Below are 20,699 nucleotides of genomic sequence, written 5' to 3'. Positions count from 1 at the left end.
TGTTATTATTATATAGAAATAAATTTATTTCATATTATAGGTATAGTATTGTCTCTCATTAGTATAGTTTTGTGTAATTCTGATGACAACACTGAATCATGATATGGCGTTTACTGATTAATAGTTTTTCTCGAAGTTGAAGATTTTATATCGTACATATTGTCAATAAAGATGAATTTAAATTTAAATAAATAAACTCTGTGATGGCCTATAATAATATTAATAAAAGTGCATAATGATTTATCCATAGATAAATCATTGAATATAGATAAAAGAAAAAGTAGAATCAAATATTGTTTTTGGGAATATATTTATTTAACATACCTGATGTTTTTGACAAATCTGGACGCACAGAAGAAATCTTTCTATTCTTTTTTTGTGTGCCGTAAACTTGTTTCATATAATCCAGTTGACCCTTTAAATTGTTGCATTTGTTTTCTGCCATCTCCAGCTGCTCTCCGATATCTAAAAAAGTGATGACATTAAGTTTCTTAAATATTATTTATGTCTATACTATTTATAAACTTAAAATAGCACAATATTTTTTCATTTTATCCACATTTAAATGTGGTTAATTATTTATTTAAATGTACGTTATAACGATTTTACAATTTCGAACAAATACAATACTCCAGTCGTCAGAGACGAAAATGCCACTGAACATCTAAAAATCAAATGTCAATTTTAGGACGCTAAAAAAGATACAAAGATGTTTAACACTTCTATCCCCGGGCTTTTCCCTAAAACCCACTGCATAGAGGGGGAAAACGAAAAAAATCGATTTACTAAGAATATGTACTCTATAGAAAAAATGTTTTAAAAAAAAAACCGTAGCTAATATAATTTTGAACAAAAACGTTAATTAGCATTTTTTGTGTAGAATGAACCTTTCTCTCAGAAAAAACGATTGAAGTGATCGGTGATTTTGAATGTAAGTTAAGCGTGCGAAATCAATGCTGAATAATTTGTATCAGCTCGACGGTAAAAATTCAATATCTTTTGATCCGAGTGTCATATCGACGAAAATTAAGATGTATTTTAAAGATAAAAAGTGCAGCTTTCGTATGCAATTTTTGTATTTTGCCGCTATTTTTGCCATTTTTTATGATTCTCATGAGATCAGTACAACATATATCTTTGATTGACCGGCCACTATGGAGTTTCCATAACTAGAACCTAATCTTCACGACCTTTAGCGTAAAGTTTTAGTTTTGAGTTTTGGCAGTAAATGTCCGGCATTTGAAATATTCTTAAAAAACGATGAATTTCACATTACAAACGTTAAAAACTGTTTTTCTAATTACACTTGTACTTTTTTCAAACTTAACATCTGCTACAAATTACACCCAAAATCGTCTACTTGGAGACATTTCCCGTGACGTGCGATCAATATTTGTAATGTAAAAGTTTAAATTCTACGTTTTTAGTCATATTTCAAATGCCTGATATTTGTTGTCAAAAATCAAAATCTAATTTTCATTAGGTTGTAAAGACTGGCCTCCAATAACGGAAATTTAACTACTACCGGTCAATAAAAGTAATAAATTGTATTAAAGCGTTGTTTCTGAGAGAACCGTTCATTCTACGTAAAAAATGGTTATTAACATTTTTGTTTAAAATAATCTCAGCTACAGTTTTTATTTAAAATATATTTTTCTACGGCATACACATTCTTGGTTTATCTATTTCTGGCGTTTTTACCCCCTTCTAGGGGGTTTTAGGGGGAAGTCAAAGGGGTTAAAGTTGTAAATTTTTTGGTTGTTCAGCTTGTTCGTATGATTTTTAGGAATCAAATCTGACGACTGGACGAAAACGGTAAAAGAATTCCTTAATAATGAATGCTTACTTCACTTGCTTGTACAAAGAATGATTCATATAAATGTTGAAAAAAAAAAATTTAGTTTCAGGCGACAAATATTTTTAAATTTAGATGATTAATGGGACATATTCATGTTTTTTTAATTTACTTCTACAATGATATTTCTGAATAAGAATTATCACATAATTTAAAATAGTTTAAATAATAAAAAAACCAACAAAGGCATATATACTGACACTTGAACGATTTTATATAAAAAGTATACAATACTTTCCTTTTCTTTAGATATTTCTCTGTACTACATAAGGCAATCATAATATCGTACTATCAATATATTAGGAAATGATAATGAATTTGTTTTTTTTTTTTTATTAATGAAGGTATCGGTATAATTCAGAAACAATAGTTCAGTAAATACAATATTTAATCAAAATGCATATATTTAGTATTATTAATGATATTATTTATACAAATTCATTTATAACTCTGCCTGCAGTTTTGTTGGGTAGATCGAATAGCTCGACAGAACTGTTGCCGTTTCAAGCCTGGACAAAGGAGGACGGAGTCCACAGTCAGGTTAGTATCCTACTGATAAACTTTAAAAACATACAACTCATAGAAACAGGAATATGCCTCCGAAGAGAAATGATTTCATTACGACGTCTAACGCGAGAAAGAGGACAACGAATTTATGGAAAACGAGAAATATACTTCACATCGGTAATTCGAACGTAAAGTTTCCAAATGCAAGAGAATGGAAAATTAAAAAAAGAGCTTGTGCAAAAAATAGACATATGTGCACTACAAGGGAATAAGAAAATGAAAATGGTTAAATTATGCTTAATGACTATCTGATGATTTACAATTGTGTTACCAAAAAAATTAGAGCAAAAGAAGGAGTAGCCCTGTTAGTACACAGAAAAGTTTTACACCAAATACTTGCTTTACTCTTTTAACTACTGAAAAGTGTTAAGTGAGCTTATTTTGTGCTCTGACAGATACTGTTGACAGATCCATTGTAGCTTTTAGTAGTAGGATGTATTTTTGCGGGATGTTAAAGCTATGCCATATTTGATATAACGTTTACCTATTAATTGCGTCGTAGACATGTTTAAAATCTATAAATATGTTCCGGACACCAATTTCGTATTCCCACGATTTCTTTAGAATTTGTTTCACGTTGAACAGCTAATGAGTTGTAGATCTTGCTTGTCAGAAGCCGGTCTGATATTACCCGGCAATACTTTCAGTTAGTTGTTGGAGTCGTTTGTTTAGTGTGTAAATAACAACTTTGTACGCTGTGCACAAAAGAGTTATGCCGCGATAATTTTCTCATTTCAGTTTATCCCCTTTTTATAGATTGAGAATATAATCTTAATTTTCTAGGCCGAAAGATTGCCAAAAAGATCCCTAGATGATAAAATGTAGGGCGCAAGACCAAAAGGAAGGCCACGGAAAAGATGGAAGGATGATGGCAGCGGACGTGCAAAATTTGCTAAACGTGTGAACCTGGAGAAGATCGGCGCGGTACCAGTAAGGTTAAAGGCATAGTTGAAGGTGGTCAAGGCTTGATTTGGGCTGTAGATGTTTTGGAAAAAGAAAGAGAATAGTTTTCTCAGAATTTTTTTTGTCGCTGTTGCCGACACTGCTACCGTATAGAGCAAGTACGACGTAAGTTTTCATTGCTGAATAATAAATTAACACAATGTATGCCTTATTTATACCCATGACTCCATTGCTTTAAGTAAGTTTATTTTTTACATATTTACATTTGCATAACTCTTTTTATTTACATAATTTAGCTTTCTTTATTAAAAGAATTAAAAAAAGTTTGGATTATCATTTTATTTCCAACTTTATCCTGTTCAAAGTGTTACTTCAAAAAATAATAAAGTTATGTACATCTTATTTCTATATAATACATCACTACTATTATATTATTATTTATACTACTATAGCTTCTTTAAAAGTCACAACTTCTCTCTGGGTATAAAAGTATGAATGCTGCGATGCTACGTCTTCGGTGTCCTTTTTAATTATGTTGAATATTGTGGACCTTGAACGAATATATGTGCAGAAGATTAGAAGCATTTGAAATGTAGCTATATAGTGAACTGACCGAGTCATAAATGAGGAGGTTCTCAGAAGATTGATGAAGAAACGAGAAGTACTGACCGCGATTAACTATCGAACGTTACAAGAGTTTGAACACATTATGTAAAATTATTCCAGATATGCCTTTCTACACGCCATCATGCGAGGAAAAATATTTGGAAACCGAGGTACAGGAAGAAAAGAATATCTTGGTTAAAAAACCTCAGAATCGGGTTCAACAGAATATGTGCAGCTTTTCCTCGCTGCTGCAGATAAGAAACATATTGCCACTATGATCGCTAACATTCGTCACAGATAGGCACATCAAGAAGAAGAAGATATCATATTTAGAGTGTAGTCCTTCCTTTTTATTGGATAAAAAATAATACATGTGAACAATCTTTAAGTAGCAGATTTGACAGTTTAAATTTAAATTATGTCACAATTTGTCAAAATATAAAATAAGTCAAAAAAAATAATGAATGTGACATTGCTGAAAAAAATTTCCAAATGACCGAATCTCAAATCGATGTCGATGCTTCCTCGGATATTACAGAAATTCCACACGTTGTTATTCTTCACGAAAGATTATCTAGAAGAAAATCTGATAGATACATATTAAATATTGCATTAGCTTATTATAAAATCGGATATAAAGTCAGCATTTTAACATCCGAATTTGAGAGAAATGAAGCTATTACTGATATAAGGGTATTTACATTTATTTTCTTTATATTTACAAACATTTAAACATATGCGATGTGCTTATTTATATTTTAACACTTTCGTTTATTGTAATGATTGTTACAAGTCTTTTCTATCTACTGGCAAATATTTATTTAGTTACTGCATTGATACGTTATTTGAATAATTAGTTTCTAAGTTAACTTTTTCAATTTATTTAGCTCTTGATTAATACCTTAGTGATATTTTTTGCTATCAGTAATATGCCTATTCTTTCTATCTATTTGCAGATAGCTAATACCGTCTGCAAGGGAATAGCGTTTACTACCTAAATTAATATTAAATAGCGTTATTTAATTTATACTAAATCTGATTTTTTAAATACCTACTATAATTCTATAATTATTTATTTAGCCGTTACTAACTTCTCGAATAATAAAATATCCCAACATATTTAAATATTGTCTATACCTTTATAAAATTCAAACATTTACCTTTTTCCGATTGTCTATCCCTTTTAGATGCTGTCTAAGTAAACTTTTTTTCAAATGTTTTCTTTCTTTAATTCTCTGTTTAACTGTCTAAAGTATAGTATTTAAAACTTGTTTTTAGTTTTAAAAAGTAAACGTACTGATCTTAAAATTTCAAGAGTTTAGTAATAATCTGCAAAACAGAGGTGCTGGTTGCTTGCTGGTATGTAGTGTGGATTAGTGGATTCTAATATAACAATTTGGTTTACATCTTTGAATGGATGGCATATGGTGGGAAACAATATGTGATGGCGATAATATTGCTAATCAAATACAAAAAATAATAGTAATAACTTGAAATTAGGAACTAATCCCGGAGGAGCAGTGTACTGGAATTGTTTGTTTGTTACACAAAAAGGGTGATCAATTGGAATGCAGAAACTATAGGGGCATAACCTTTGTTAACACAATATGTAAAATATTTTCAAGTATCGTATATGGTCATATATAAGTGCATATTCAGGGGAGCTGTTTGGCGAATATCAAAGTGGTTTTAGGTCTGGTCAATCAATAATTGACAAGATTTTTGTACTGTGACAAGTACTGGAACAAACCAACAAATTTAATATCAATACTTTTGACATCTTTATATCTTTTAAATCAGCCTATGATAGTATAATAAAACATGGATGAATTCTACATTGCAAGACTTGTAAAGGCTGCAATGCGTAAAGTTGTTTGAAAAGTGAACAAGTTGAATACAGATTTGAACATGATTTAAAACACCTATCGAACTGCGACAGAGAGATGCGCTGGCGTGCGTCTCAACATAGTTTTAGAAAAGGCGGTTACACATTACAGAATAGACTAAAAGGAAAATAATTTTAACAAATCCTTACAAATTGTGGACTATGCAGATGGTCTAGACCTTATTGCTCATACAACAGGCAAGCTAGAAGAAATTTACACCTCTTTCTCAAATGCCTAGAAAATGGTCCTACAAATAAGTAAAGCAAAAACCAAAATGATGCCATCAACACCCAACAACAGAGCCAAAAAAATCGACTCATAATTCACGGTTATTACCTCTAGCTTTAAAGTGGCATACAAATTTACATACTTAGGCTCCCTGATTACCAATGACAATCCCATAATGAAAGAAATCAAAACGAGAATAATTCCGGCAAACTAATGCTTCTTTGGGATATGTAAACAAATAAAAAGTAGAAACTTGAAAAACCAAAAAACAAAAACAACAATAAACAAAATTCTTTCACTGCTATTGCTTACCTATGGATCGAAAATATGAACCCTTTCTAAGATAGATGAAAACCTTTTGCTCATATGTTAATGAAGTATCCTCAGAGGAATATTTGGTAGCATCTGTAAAAACAGTATTTGGAAAATAAGGTACAACTATGAGATATATCTTAAATACAAACAGATATCTGGTGGTAATGACGTGATATCTTTCATAAAAATAGGAAGACTAAAATGTCTTACGTTATAGCTGGTAGGAAGTAGACGAGGAGTTAAGTCAAGGTTTTAGACAAAGATGCTAGAAAAACAGATCCAGAAAACTGGTAATGGATAGCAATGGATAAATGGTAAAATAAACTTAGGGGCGGTCGAGGCTCTACTATAGTGCTGTAGCACCATTGGTGATGAATGTGACCGAAGAATTGATGCTTTCCTACACGAAAATCCTTACAAAAACAACAAACCAAAACCAGACATCTGTTGTAGTCAATGTACTCTATATGTCCATTTTTTTACTAGTAATCGATATACGAAAAATCGCATGTTCCATAGTGCCCTTAAAAATCTGCGTTTATAAGTGGCGTTTTTCTTTATTTTAATAGTTTCATAATTCATTAGAATTAATTGAAGTTTTTGCCTTTATTCTGACTATAAATTTTTGGCGTGCTTTATTATTAATTGCCATTTTTAGATTAAAATAAAAAAAGGTAATTTTTATTTAGTTTGCAGGAAAAGTGGCACTTGAATACTGCGCATGGTGGATCCCCAAAACACTACTGGGCCTCCTAAGCCTCTCCGTATTTAGATCTATTTGGATGGCCCTAAAATTAATTGTTTTTCCTCCAGACCCTAAACCAGAGGTAATTATATTGGACATTAGTCTCATAGCCCTGTATATACTAAAATCTTTCTCAAATTATAAAGTGTTTGTTGTTGAGACTTTCGAAGACCTCAAAAATACCGATGCCTGTTACGAACACACAAAGCTAATTCCTACACTGGTTGAAGCTAAATGGATAAAACTAGCTGACGAAATTATAGTTGAGACGTTAGGTTTTGCTGAGATACTTGTAAAGTCCCACCCCTCTATTATAAAAAAGCCTCGAATACTATATCCCTCCATTGATTTGGGACTTTGGAATGAACCGGGAATAAAAATTCAACGAATAATCCCAGATTTGTTGGGAGATACCATCTTATTCTTATCTGTCGGAAAATTTAAACGAGCCTCAAATTTTAAATTAGCTTTGGACGCTTTTGAATTTCTTCTTGAACTTATTGACGATTCGGCTATAACAAAACGATTTCAATTAGTCGTTGCAGGTAATTGCAAAACTTTGGACGAAAGGTTTCACTATAGCGAATTAATGGCTTCAGCGAAACAAAGAGTATGTGCAGCACAAATAACATTCTTAAGACAGCTTCCAATTATTCATGAAAAGACTTTAATCATGGAATCTGCCATAATGATACATCCTGCTAAGAATGACGTATATTCAGACTTTGTTCTAAAGGCTATGTCTTTAGGAAAACCGATAGTAGCCACAAACAAAGGTATCGCGTCGAAACTTCTAGTACATAGATTATCAGGAGTAATTGTCGAACCAGAACCAAAAGTTATTGCTCTCGCTATGAAAAAGTTAATGTTAAATCCGCATTTGCAAGTATTTTTGGGAGATATGGCCAAAGAAGCCTTTGATAAGTCTCACTCTTTTGACGCTTTTTGTGGTCAAATTAATGAGATTATGAGGACACCTATGGAAGCATCTGTCAGTACTATATATAACGGTCATGAAGAATCTATTTCGGCAAATTAATACGTTCTTATAAATAAAAATTTCTTGTTAATATTTTCAAATGTTGTAGCAAAATTTTAAACATGCAATAAAATGATAAAAAGAACTTTTTTTATTATTTAATATTTTTAAACACTATATGGACGAATTAACGGATACTTCCTATAATATCTAAAGAATTTATTGGGTTACCAAAACGATTTTTGATAAACATTTTGTATAAATGTTTTGTATAAAATAAAGTTTTAATGTGATAATCTTCAGTATGAAAACACAGAACGTGGTTGCAAATTCAATGAACACACGTATGGTACCATAACAGTCAAATGATGATTCAATAGAGAAGTGGAAAAAAAGTAAGTAGACTATCGGCAATATATAAAGAGCAATTCAAACTAGCATTTCAATAAAATTGATGACTAAGGAAATTCTGCAGCTAATGAATACCAAAAGAAACTACAGGAACAGAGATCCAGATAAAGCTCATGAAGTATACAGAACAATGAAAATTAAGACAAGCAAATCAAAATACATAGCATTGCCTGATGAAAATACGTAATGAAATATATAAATTTAAGAATAAGTCTGACATTCACAACATGCATAAAAAATTTTATAAAAAGAAAAGACAGTTAAGATTTGATTTCACGTACAGTGCGTTAGTGTATCCGCTTATACGTATTTCACCATAAAAGAGATTTTCGGAGCGGCTATTCACAACCGCTCTGAACGTGAAAATAATCTTTCCTGTCATATTAGAAGCAAATATAAAATGACTTCGATCTGGACACAGCGACATCTGATAAATAAATCCGTAAACTAATTTTCGAACCCAAGTTCAGATTTCTGCTTTAATCTGTGCCTTCTAAAAATTGCAAGGCAAAACAGACGTTCATAAAGATGTTATTAGAGACATGGGGAATCTAAAATTGCATTCCACAACATATCTCCTCAACTAAGCCAAAATCATTAGCGAATTGGTTTCTCGTACTCATAAAGAGTAAATCGGAATAAAAAGAAAAGGCAGTTAAGGTTTAATTTCACGTACAATGCGTTTGTGTATCCGCTTATACGTATTTCACCCTAAAAAGGAACTTCGGAGCGGCTATTCACAACCGCTCTGACCGTGAAAATAACCTTTGCATTTTGGAAAAAATTATCAGATGTCGCTATTGAGTCCAGATCGAAGCCATTTTATAGTTGCTTCTAATATGACAGGAAAGATTACTTTCACGTTCAGAACGATTGTAAATTGCCGCTCTGAAGATCCCTTTTAGGGTGAAATACGTATAAGCGAATACACAAACGCACTGTACGTGAAATCAAATCTTAACTGTCTTTTCTTTTTATTCCGATTTACTCTCTATGAGTACGAGAAACCAATTCGCTAAGGATTTTTGCTTAGTTGAGGAGATATGTTGTGGAATGCAATTTTAGATTCCCCATGTCTCTAATAACTGAACGTCTGTTTTGCGTTGCAATTCTTAGAAGGCACAGATTAAAGCAGAAATCTGAACTTGGTTTTGAAAATTAGTTTATGGATTTAAAAAATTATATTTATGACATCACATCACAATAAAACATCTTAATGCTTAATAGAAAATTCAAAAATAGTCGCTGATGCATCTGAGTTGCTAAAAATATCGGTGTCATATATAAACACTTTTACATTATGAACGCACAGGAATCTAAAGAAATAATTGTAATGAACTACCAACCATTTAGCACGAAAGCTGAGATTAATGAGTCTATTTTTTTTATTAAAAGTAATAAAACTAAATAACCGAGTCGGGCACTCAAGTCATTGATATTTAAATACCGTTCATTTAGTACATTTACAACTGAAGCGAATGTTTCTCAAAATGGACTGACTACATTTCCGTCACCATCTCCAAAAAAACACAGCAAAACATGTTACCAATATATATTAATTAGTCTGATCAATACCATAACAAAATATTCACAAAAATTATACATAACTATATATAGCGAAATGTATATATATATATGTTTCATCTGCTTTTCAATAACTTTGTACAACGTTAAGCTGATAAAATAAAAAATATTTCTTTATACTTCAGAAGGAATAAGGATGAAGAACTCATCAAATGATAAAAAGTGATCACATTAAAAAGGAAACATGGGCAGACTACTTTCGATCCCTATTTGCTAAAGTTGACGATAATGAATGACCAATACCAGAAGTAACGACAAACAAAGAAATAAATATTGAGAAGGAAGAGATAGAGGAAGCATTAAGGAAATTAAAAAATAGAAAATCACCAGCAGAGGACAGAATATCGAATAAACTCCTAAAGTACAGAAGACCAGATCTGACTAAACAAATATTAAAACTAATCCAAAAAATAATACAACAAAACAGAATACCACAATAATGGAGATAAGGCATTCTAATACATCTCGTCAAAAAGGGAGAAAAATCGGATCCGGAAAATTACAGAGTAATTAATACACAACACTAAAATTAACAACCAAAGTGATAACAAATAAACTGAATGAAATTATAACACTAATAGAAGAACAACAAGGTTTTAGGTCAAGAAAATCATGCCCAGACGCTATATTTATAATAAGGCAAGTGCAAGAGAAATCATTATTCTTCTTCTTCATGTACCATGTCCTTTCAGAACATTGGTTACCATCATAGCTATCTTAATTTTATTTACTGCCACCCTAAATAGCACGTTTGTATCAACACCATACCAATCTGGCTAGTTCTTCAACCATGAGGTTCTTCTTCGTCCTGGACTGCGTTTGCCTGCTATTTTTCCTTGCATGATATTTTGTAGCAATCTATATGTGGGACCTCTCATTATATATCCGAAATACTCCAGCTTTCTCTACTTGATGCTTTTTATGATCTCAGTAGTCTTGCTGAGACGTTCCAGTATTGTGGAGTTTCGAATCTTCTCCATCCAGGAAACTTTTAAATTCTTCTATAGCACCACATTTCGAAAGCCTCAAGTCTATTTAGATCGATTTTATTCACAGTCCAGGACTCGACACCATAAAGTAAGACCGAGAACACGTAGCAGCGAAGTATAACACATAACACATAACAGCATAACACCTTGGACATCCTTCTAAAAGACGCTCTAGCCTGCTCTATCCTAGATCTAATTTCGCCGTGACTTTCTGCATTACAATTTAATTTCTGTCCAAGTGAGAAATCATTAGAATGTAATAAACCGGCATTTCTATGTTTTTTGAAGATTAAAAACACATTTGACAGGGTTAAATTAAAGGTCGTTATCCACCTATTGTACGGAAAAGAGATACCTCAAGGAATAATCAAAACGATGGAAAATATCCACCAAAACAATAATAAGTAAAAATAGAAAAAGAACTAACAATAAGACAGAGAGATTTCCTAAGTCTTCTATTATTGAACCTGATCGTGGATGAAATAATACTTAAAATAATCAGTTATGCAGACAACGCAATACTACTCTCTCAAATTTAAGATGATTTACAACGTGTGCTGTGCCAATTTATTATAACCGACAGAAAATTTAACATGTTAATTCTCCCAAAAAAAAAAAAAGAAAATGCATGGTTATAACAGCAAATTTACTAAGGTGCCAATTGGAGCTGAAAGGTCAGATAATAGAACAAGAAATAGAGCTTAAATATCTAGGCGTCACACTATCTAGCTACGTAAAGGTCGAAACAGAAGTGGAAGATCAAGCGAAAAGATCAAACAGAGCCGCATATTGCCTGACTGAAACAATATTGGGAAATAGAAATATCCGGAAAGAAATGAAATGCGGAACAGTCATCAAACCAATAATCAGATACGCGGCAGAAACACAACCTGACACAGAGGACAAAAAGAATGTTAGAAACAGCAGAGCTGAAAACACTTGGAAAAATTGATATAAGAGTACGCATAGGCAACATCTCTCCAAACTCTTCTAAAAACAAAAACAACGTAAACTAATTACATGAAATATGCTAAGTGGCCTAGATGCATGGGTGTACTCTGAAATGTGTCAACCAATTGCAATATGTACACCAGTTAACACCAGACTTGGTTCTTTGAAACACACTTTATGTAGACTATGACTACAACTATGACTCTATATAGACTTCATACCATTTTTTAACTTTCATACTACATTTTTGTGTCACAATTTTTTATTGAACATAAATTAAACAATGTAAGATCGCTATTTAATTTTAAATACTAAAGGTTAAGACCGGCAAAATACAGGTAATTTTTTAGAATTATACAACTTTGAAATGGAATAAAACAAAGATGTTTTTTTAATTGACACGAAATTGCGTTTATTCGAAAGATAATCTTTTGGCATTATAATTCTGACATATGACTGCAACGGCTGGCTCTGTGAAGTATTATAATCTGAGGGGTCTAACTTTCGATGACTTTTGTCAACATTTATGACCGTATATCGGCAATTACGAGGCGAATGTTGTTCTCCAAGTGGTCAATAGTTTTGGGCTTATCGGCGTAGACTAAATCGCACGATATTGGAGCCCACTTCACGAGTCAGAAACCTGAAACTATGCGGTTACCAAACGCTTCCATTCATAAATCGATTTTGGCACGAGCTGTATGACATGTTGCGCTCTCTTGTTGAAACTACAGCTCCTGCACATCCTGGTTGTTCAATTGAGGAATTAAAAAGTCAGAAATTATGGCTATATAGCGATCATCATTGACAGTACCGGTATGGCCAGCATTGTTTTTGAAGAAGTATGAGCCAATGATTCCACCAGCCCGTAAAGCACACCAAACAGTCAGTTTTTCTAGATTTATTGGTTTCTCAACATATACTTAAGGATTATCTTCTCTCCAAATACGGCAGTGTTTGGTGAGCTTCGTCGCTAAACAAAATTCGCTTATGAAAATCGGGATCAACGGCAATCTCGTTTTACCGCATCTACGCATTGTTAGATGATCGTGTAGCTTCATTCCTCCATAAGTTGGTTTTTGTTAGCAAGCAAACCAAGGTTTTTTCGCAAAATCTTCCAAAATGTGGATGGACACATATCCAACTGCTGTTCACTACGCTCTACAGCAACAACAACTTCTTCTGTATGCATTGCACGACGTATCTGTTGATGCGTATTATCATTTAGAATAAACGTGGTGCGAAAATGTTCTACGGTTTATCGAATAAATTGCTCTGGTGGACTATTATGTTGATCATAAAAGGAGGTTTAGTGTGCGATACGTATTTTGGACAGAACCATAATTTTCAAAATAAATTTGCACAATTTGGAAGCGTTGTTTAGGCGTCAAGTCTATTCATGCTGAAATGCCTAACCAAACTGAACATAAATCACTTGACAGGTGTCAAAATGGTCGACAGTTAAAAAAGTGTTGCCAACTTACATTTTTATACCTCTAAAAAAACACCAGTTATATTGAAAAAGACACAATTTTACTTTACTTAGCATAAAAAATTATTTAGATTGAGGTTAACTGGCTAAGAAGGTTTAGTTTTGAAAAAATCTGAGTTTAAAGTGAATTCGCTGTTTTCGGAATATCTTAAAAAATCCTATTTTCTCTTAAAATGTAATTTTATTGAGAATAATTTATAGTTCAGAAATATTTAGCACATCGTATTGTAACAATATTTTACTCACGTACTGCAAATATTACATTACTACTAACAATTTTATGTTTCCCCGCAAATATGTCAAAGCACTTGAAGGGAGATAATAAATATAAAAAACATTGACACAGTGTAAACTAAAAATAGAGATATGAGTTCTATTTTACATAACTAATAATCTTACCACTTAAACGATTTCCTTTGTTTGAAAACTCGTCATTCTTTTCTTTTTTTACATAGGAGGGAACTACCGCAAAATCTGCAAATAAAAAATATTTAAAAATTTTAATATTTATTTCTATATGTAAATTATATTATGTATTGACAAAAGTACAAACGATACTAAAAATATCTTAAAGTAAGGATATTTAGCTGGTATACACACGCTATTTCCGCTTGTAGTAGCAAGTATTTGTTTATAAAACCGTAAAATAAAAAAGCCGTGACTAACGACAAGAGCTAAGTTCGACCCGGAGTATTTATCTAACAAGAACTTCTACCCCGGTCTCTGCCGTGACCAACGACGAGAACTAAGTTCGATCCGGAGTATTGATCCGACAAAGAAAAGGGAAAGAGCAGGAAATATTTCAATAGGTTAACTGGAAATATTTCAAAAATTGGACTGGAAATACAGGAAAAAATGCTAGAAACGCGTCAGACAACGTCGAAGCCCTATATTATATACAGGGTAGGAATAAAGTATGGAACCAAAAAATATCTTTGAAACGAAAAAGATGATATTCATGAAACTCTGCATACAAGTTCAATGGCACATAACGCATCAGACGTTATATTTTTTGTTAGTACTCTACTTCTGGTTTCACCGGAACTATCCTTAACTTATTTAATTTAAATTGGACACACTACACCTTATTTCAGCTTATAAAAGAAGTTCTTGTTTCTAATTCACACCTATCAAGTTTAGTAGAATAAAATGTGTTAAGAGATAAATCACTTTACATTGAGAATAATAATAATTTTATTGAGGATAAAACTTTAACTCGTGTCTTAAGTCTTTTTGTATTAAAACAGTTAAGTAAGAAACAAACGAGTATTATCTAATAAGTAACTATTGCCAAACCTATTTACAGAAATTAGTTGTATATAAAAAATGATTAATTTAAGTGAAAAAGATTGTATTTAAATATTACGGATGGTCGGGTATGGTGTTAACCGTAACGAAAGGTATGGTGCAGTGTATAATATTTTGTACGCTTTGCAATGAGGACGAAATGCCATATCACGTTTGGTGTTTACTAAAACATTGTGACTGTAAAAGCTGTTAAGAAGATGACTTCAAGGAGCAAGGAGCTCAATTTAGATAGAATTGTCAGTAGTATCTTGTCTTCACAGGGATCATAAAAATGGTCTGGCGGCTTCCTCGGTTCTTCTCCTCCTGACCCTTCATTGTAATTGTGGTTATAGTATTGACTTGGAGGTACTTCACCCTTTCTGGTCTATAGGTACCTCCTATACATATTTCCAGCTTCGGTTTTTCCCTTATAAGGTCGTGGAACCTCTGCCCTCACCGCAAAATCCAGGTTCCACGCACTACTAAGTCGCCTGCAGCTTTATTCCCTTTCCTGGTTTGGTGACCGTATACTGATCTCCTCATTAGATTTCTATGATATCCTTTATTTTTTAGACTCCTAGAAGTCCACCTATGGGGACACGCTTACCGTCTCCTTTTTCGTGCCCTCCTCACCGGTTTTCTTCTCTAACCTTTTTTTATCAATACTACCGGGGGAGACTTGTCTGAAAGTCTGTCTATATCTTCGGTGACTGTCTTAAGCTTTTTTATTTTTATTACGACCTTCGTGTTTGTATGGTCGGACATTAGGTTTATTAAACTATTTGTAATGCCGGTAAGTTTCTTCATTGTCCTCCGATAGTTATGTTGGAGCAATTTTCCTCCTCTCTTGGTCTTTTAGTCTCTACTCCTAACCAGAGATCTTCCGACATATTACCTTCATCCGAATATCATAATCCCCTCCTTCTTTTTTTCATTCCATTCATAGTTTGTTCCATCTGCACCACCATTGGTGACTTGCTCCATTGTCCCTTCGTTTTGTTTTGTTTTTTTTTCTGCCTGTTTAAGTACTTAACCATATAAGTCCCATAAGTAGGTATAAAATACACTGTCCAGCTAGGCAGTGCGTCCTTAGCAACGATAAAGCTTGAATTACAGCAGAGGTTCGCCAATTCTTCGAGGACACCATTTGTGGTCATCTGACTCTAGGCCATTTACCACTTAGGCACCGATCGCCTGACACCGTGTGGATTTTTTATTGAGGTTTACTCCTCTAAGTGGTTTTACGACACTGATACACGACGACGCCCATTCCCGTTGTCAGACAGAATAACACTGGCTGACACCTAGCGTTGGTGTAAAAGAAAAACTCAGCCCCCTTTTCTAAGTCCTGTATAGCGAAAAGGACAAAAGCAAAAATGAACTTTAAATTGGTGACTGGGTCTAAGTGCGCACACTCGGGGCCCAGTTCAGCTCCCCCTTCTTAGCATTTCCTCTTTTGCCACGTCGCGCTTGCCTTATAAGAATTATTGGATGTGACCGGCAAAGAGAACGACTGCCTCTCCATTTAGGACTTAGGTTTTACGACAAGTAGGAGAAAAGTGTGGGAATATTTTTGTAGAGCGGTCTGTCCCTATACGGGAATTATAAATTTAACCTCACGTAAATAAAAATATTAAAGATTAAATAAAACGTATGACAGTAAAAATTAGTTACAAAATAATATTTACCTAACTGATAACCTATATTTATAAATACATTATTAACTATACTAGTAAATGTTTAAAATGTTACTCATTATGTTCATGACACAGTCGAAAACGCTTAATAAAGGTAGTACTCCGGCATGTTAAAACCAGATGTTTCGTCTAATTCTCAAGAGACTCCTTTTTTATAATTCGTTGGCTAAAACACTCCCTAAAGAAAAAAAGCTGTTTAAAAGTTTTTCGAAGGTTTTTTTTTTGGAAGAATGTATTATATGCGGATATCTCTGACTATACACTTTTGAAGCTAGTCAACAGTTTCTAAGGCATTATCTCAAGACAATTGTCATATTAACCAATTTTTCAGTTAAAAATTTGTTGATGAGAAAAATTTGTATTTGAAAATAGTGATAACACTGTATGTTGCGTGAATAGTTGCGTAAATATATAAAGAAATCCTTTAATTTACAGAATGTTCCATTTTAAAGAAACACAACTTTGGTTCATTACGTTGTTACGACTGACCCTGTATGATCGAAAATAATTTTAAATTATGTATAGACGTCTTTGATATATATCATCAAAGAAGAAGCTTTACGCTTTATACCCCTGTATATATACTAGTAGCCAAAATTCTGAAAACTTTAGAAAAATTTTAGCATTCCTCTTTTTTACACGACTTATGTTATTTATAAGATTATCTACAAATTTATTGCATCTTTTATGTATATATATATATTTAGGGATTCTACAGTATTCACTGCCTTCCCTCGCTCAACCGTTTCCATCTCTCTCTGTTGTTCCATTCTCCATCGTTTAGGCCTCTCTTACTCATGGCGTCGTCTACTTCGTTCCTCCAGGATTTTCGGGGTCGTCCTCTTTTCCTCCTTCCTATGGGGCTCCATTCGGTTATTCTCTTTATCTGATGTCGCTAGTTCTTCTTACATGTCCATACCACTTTAATCTTTTTTGTTCTATATATGTTAGTATCTCTGTTTCTATTTTGCTATCTTTGCTTTATTTCGTCATTACTTCTCCTATCCGTTCTTGCTACTCTGCAGCATCTTCGCAGGCATTCCATCTCTGTTGCTACTATCTTACTGCTGTTTTTCTTGTTTATGATCCAATTTTCAGCCCCATATGTCATAATACTTCGCTATAATGTTTTATAAATCTGCGTTTTTGTCTTCATATTTAGGTGTCTATCCCACCATACTGAGTTAAGTTGTCGGATTGCTGTTCTTGTTTGTCCTAATCTTTGTGTAATTTCTTGCTCTGTTGTTGCCTTTTTCGTGATTATAAACCCCAGGTATTTGAATTTATCCTTTTCATTGATTGTTATGTTGTCATCAATCTGTAGATCTTCTATGTCTTCTTCACTTGTAGATATGTACTCTGTTTTCACGAGGTTAATATCTAGGCCAGCCTTGGTATATTCTTCTTGTAGTTTCTTCATCATGTAGCTGAGGTCGTCTTGGTCTTGTGCAATCACTACCTGATCGTCTGCAAAGCTTAACGTATATAGGTATTCGTTCCGTACCGGTACTCCCATGCCTTCGCATTTTCTTTTCCATGTAGTCAAGGCTTTTTCTAAGTATATTTTGAATAGGGTTGGAGATGTGGAATAACCCTGCAGGAGCCCTTTTGTTGTGGTGAAGTCTTACTTTAATGGACACTTTATTTTCTTTATACAGCTTCTATGAGCTCCGTTTGTATTTCTAATTTGTACATTGCCTCCCATAGTTCTGACCTTGGTACAGAGTCATACGCCTTTCTCAGGTCCACAAATGCCAAGTGTATATCTCTATTTTTTGCTTTTTTCTTTTCCAACAGTTGTTCCAGTGTGTATATGTGGTCTATGCATGATCTTCCTGCCGTGAAGTTTGCCTGATCCTCCCCGATTTTGCCTTTTATAGCTTGCTCTATCTTTTCTCGCAGTATCTTCCCATATAATCTTCCTATTGATGATATTACGCTTATTCCTCTGTAGGTTTCGCATCGTTTTCTATCTCCTTTCTTAAATATAGATGTCATATATGCCCCTTTGGAAGCTGTTCTCCATTTATGGCTTTCTGAAATATCCATTGTATCATCCGGTGTAATTTTTTTGATCCGTATTTTATAAGCTCAGGTGAGATGCCTCCAGGTCCCGGTGCTTTCTTATTTTTGATTGCTTTTATGGCCGTTCTCATTTCCCTATCTGTTATTTCTATTTCGTGTTGTGGGAATCTGCTTCGTCTTCGCCTGTTTTCTTTTCCAATGAATTGTGGTCTTTGTTCTGTTTTATGTTTCTACTTAATATTTGACTGTATTAAGAAAACAAACACCCCAAAAATTTAAAAATGAATCAAAGAACAGTCGTTGGCTACTAGTAGATATATTTAAAAAAGTGGCGTACTGGTTATTATAAAGAAAATTAGTATTTGGGGGCATAGATTAAATTCTGCGAGGCATAAAGTTCACGAGATAGGCCCATGGGTACCAAGATCCTCTGAGTAATAACTATAAACCAGTTCTAAATAATCGCTTATATAAGTTTTCTCTTGTTACTTGGGTTTTGGAGTGATACTAACATTTTCAGCCTTGGTCATGAATTTTTTATTAGATTTATATTTGGACTATTTCCGGGTCAAGGCAGGGCAGTAACTTGATGGATGACAGGGCACTCCATGCTGCTGGAAGATTTATTGTTGATAAACCCCTTCAAACCTTTTTGGCTTCAATCTCTAATAGTTGGCAGTAATTTGGCTAGCATTATTTTTTGCAATATTTTTTGCATTAATATTGCCCCTTGTTAATACCAATCGTCCAACTCCAAATACAAGAAAATAAAAAAGTATTAGTAAATTTTGTTCCAAGGTACATGCCTTTCCCTCATATAATTTCGAAACACAGAAAAATAGAAAAAAGATGTGCGACATATGGAAAAAAGTACAAACCACGGGTATGTATACGAGGCAATTCAAAAATATCGACACTCAATGTCCTTATCGCAAACAATATGGGGTGAAAACTGCTAATCAAAACTAAAAAGCAAATTATATACATTACGTAGAAAAACGACGTAAATTAGATATTGCAAACAAAGTAATAAATAAGTCATGTCGCTATGATAAAAATAAACAAAATTAATAGATATTATACATGTATCTAACCTCGAATAATTTTTACTGATGATTCATATTAAGAGAATTTAAAATTATTATCTCAAATATCTAATGATGTAATAGAAAATTATATAGGAATTTCTTTTTAAATTACTTCATATTGATTTAACCAGATTATGTAAGTGATGTAAATAATGAAGAATAATATCAAAAAAATTTTAAATAATACCCAATTTTGTTTTGGTTTTCAACCAAGGTTTTCAACTATAAATTAATGGACTTTAAGAATTAAAAATTTCCATAGACTGCAGGCAATCTTAAAAATAAAAATGAACTGGTGAAACAGCCAAAAATGATTTTAGGTGATGATAAGCAGGTCGTAACACTAGAACAATATGAATGATTCGTTGCTTATTATCGGGAATGTCGAGAATTTTGAAAATGTCATAACATCCTTGCTTAGTAAAGCAGACAAACTTATCATACTTGGCGATTTTATATAAATTTTAAAATTGAATCTGACCCTTTTTTTGATATTCAAAATCTATTAACATCTTTTGGTTTAAAAGTAACTATAAAGGACTATACTAGAATCACATCCCAGTCCAGTAGTTGCATCGACAAACTTATATAATCAATATTATGACAAATTTTTCTGAAAATATCTACAGAGTGGACGTATTCGAACCTTGTTTTTCTAACCATCGAGCTCAATTTTTATTTATTGACTCTGAGATTCTGGTTTACAGAAGCTTAAACGTGCGCTACAAATATGGACTTTTTCTATGATATTAATAATGATCCTGATTTTTTAGGTCTTTCTTATAACAATTTAATACTAAAGCATTTTCCACTAAAAAAAAGTACGACAAACGGCTGAAAAAACACCCGTGCAATGGTTTAATAATGAATTAAGGTCTTACACATCTAATCTTTCTCTTATTAAACACATTGCAGATGCCACTAAGGATTCCGATTTGTTCAAAGTGTATAAACTACAAAAATTTGAATATAGTCGGCAATAATAAATTGCTAAAAAGTCAGCTTACTGTAATTTTATTACTAATTCTAATAATAAACTTAGAGACTGCTGTAAAATAGTAAATTTCGAAAGAAACAACACAAGATCCAGT

General features: G+C 32.9%; 2 protein-coding genes across 2 annotated transcripts in view; one reads left to right on the top strand and one right to left on the bottom strand.

Moving 5' to 3' along the window:
- Positions 1-20,699, bottom strand: part of LOC140443466 (uncharacterized) — a 132,727-nt gene that overhangs the window by 96,475 nt on the left and 15,553 nt on the right. Inside the window, exons 2-3 of the mRNA XM_072534751.1 lie at positions 13,911-13,985; positions 325-465 (exon numbers count right to left, since the gene is read on the bottom strand). Coding sequence (XP_072390852.1) covers positions 325-465; positions 13,911-13,985 — 216 coding nt within the window. The remainder of the gene's footprint in view (positions 1-324; positions 466-13,910; positions 13,986-20,699) is intronic.
- LOC140442665 (alpha-1,3/1,6-mannosyltransferase ALG2-like) lies at positions 4,363-8,229 on the top strand. The gene is made up of 2 exons (XM_072533660.1): positions 4,363-4,624; positions 7,050-8,229. The coding sequence occupies exons 1-2, from the start codon at positions 4,424-4,426 to the stop codon at positions 8,142-8,144; spliced, it is 1,296 nt and encodes a 431-aa protein (XP_072389761.1). The 5' UTR covers positions 4,363-4,423; the 3' UTR covers positions 8,145-8,229.

This window comes from Diabrotica undecimpunctata, chromosome 6, assembly GCF_040954645.1.
Source record: "Diabrotica undecimpunctata isolate CICGRU chromosome 6, icDiaUnde3, whole genome shotgun sequence".
NCBI lineage: Eukaryota > Metazoa > Arthropoda > Insecta > Coleoptera > Chrysomelidae > Diabrotica > Diabrotica undecimpunctata.
Note: the sequence above shows the minus strand (reverse complement) of the source record. Positions and strands in the feature narration are given on the sequence as shown.

Coding starts and splice junctions, on each gene's coding strand:
- LOC140442665 (XM_072533660.1), top strand. CDS start 4,424: ATGACCGAATCTCAAATCGATGTCGATGCTTCCTCGGATATTACAGAA. Junction 4,625..7,049: donor AAGCTATTACTGATATAAGG/GTATTTACATTT, acceptor ATTTTTATTTAG/TTTGCAGGAAAAGTGGCACT.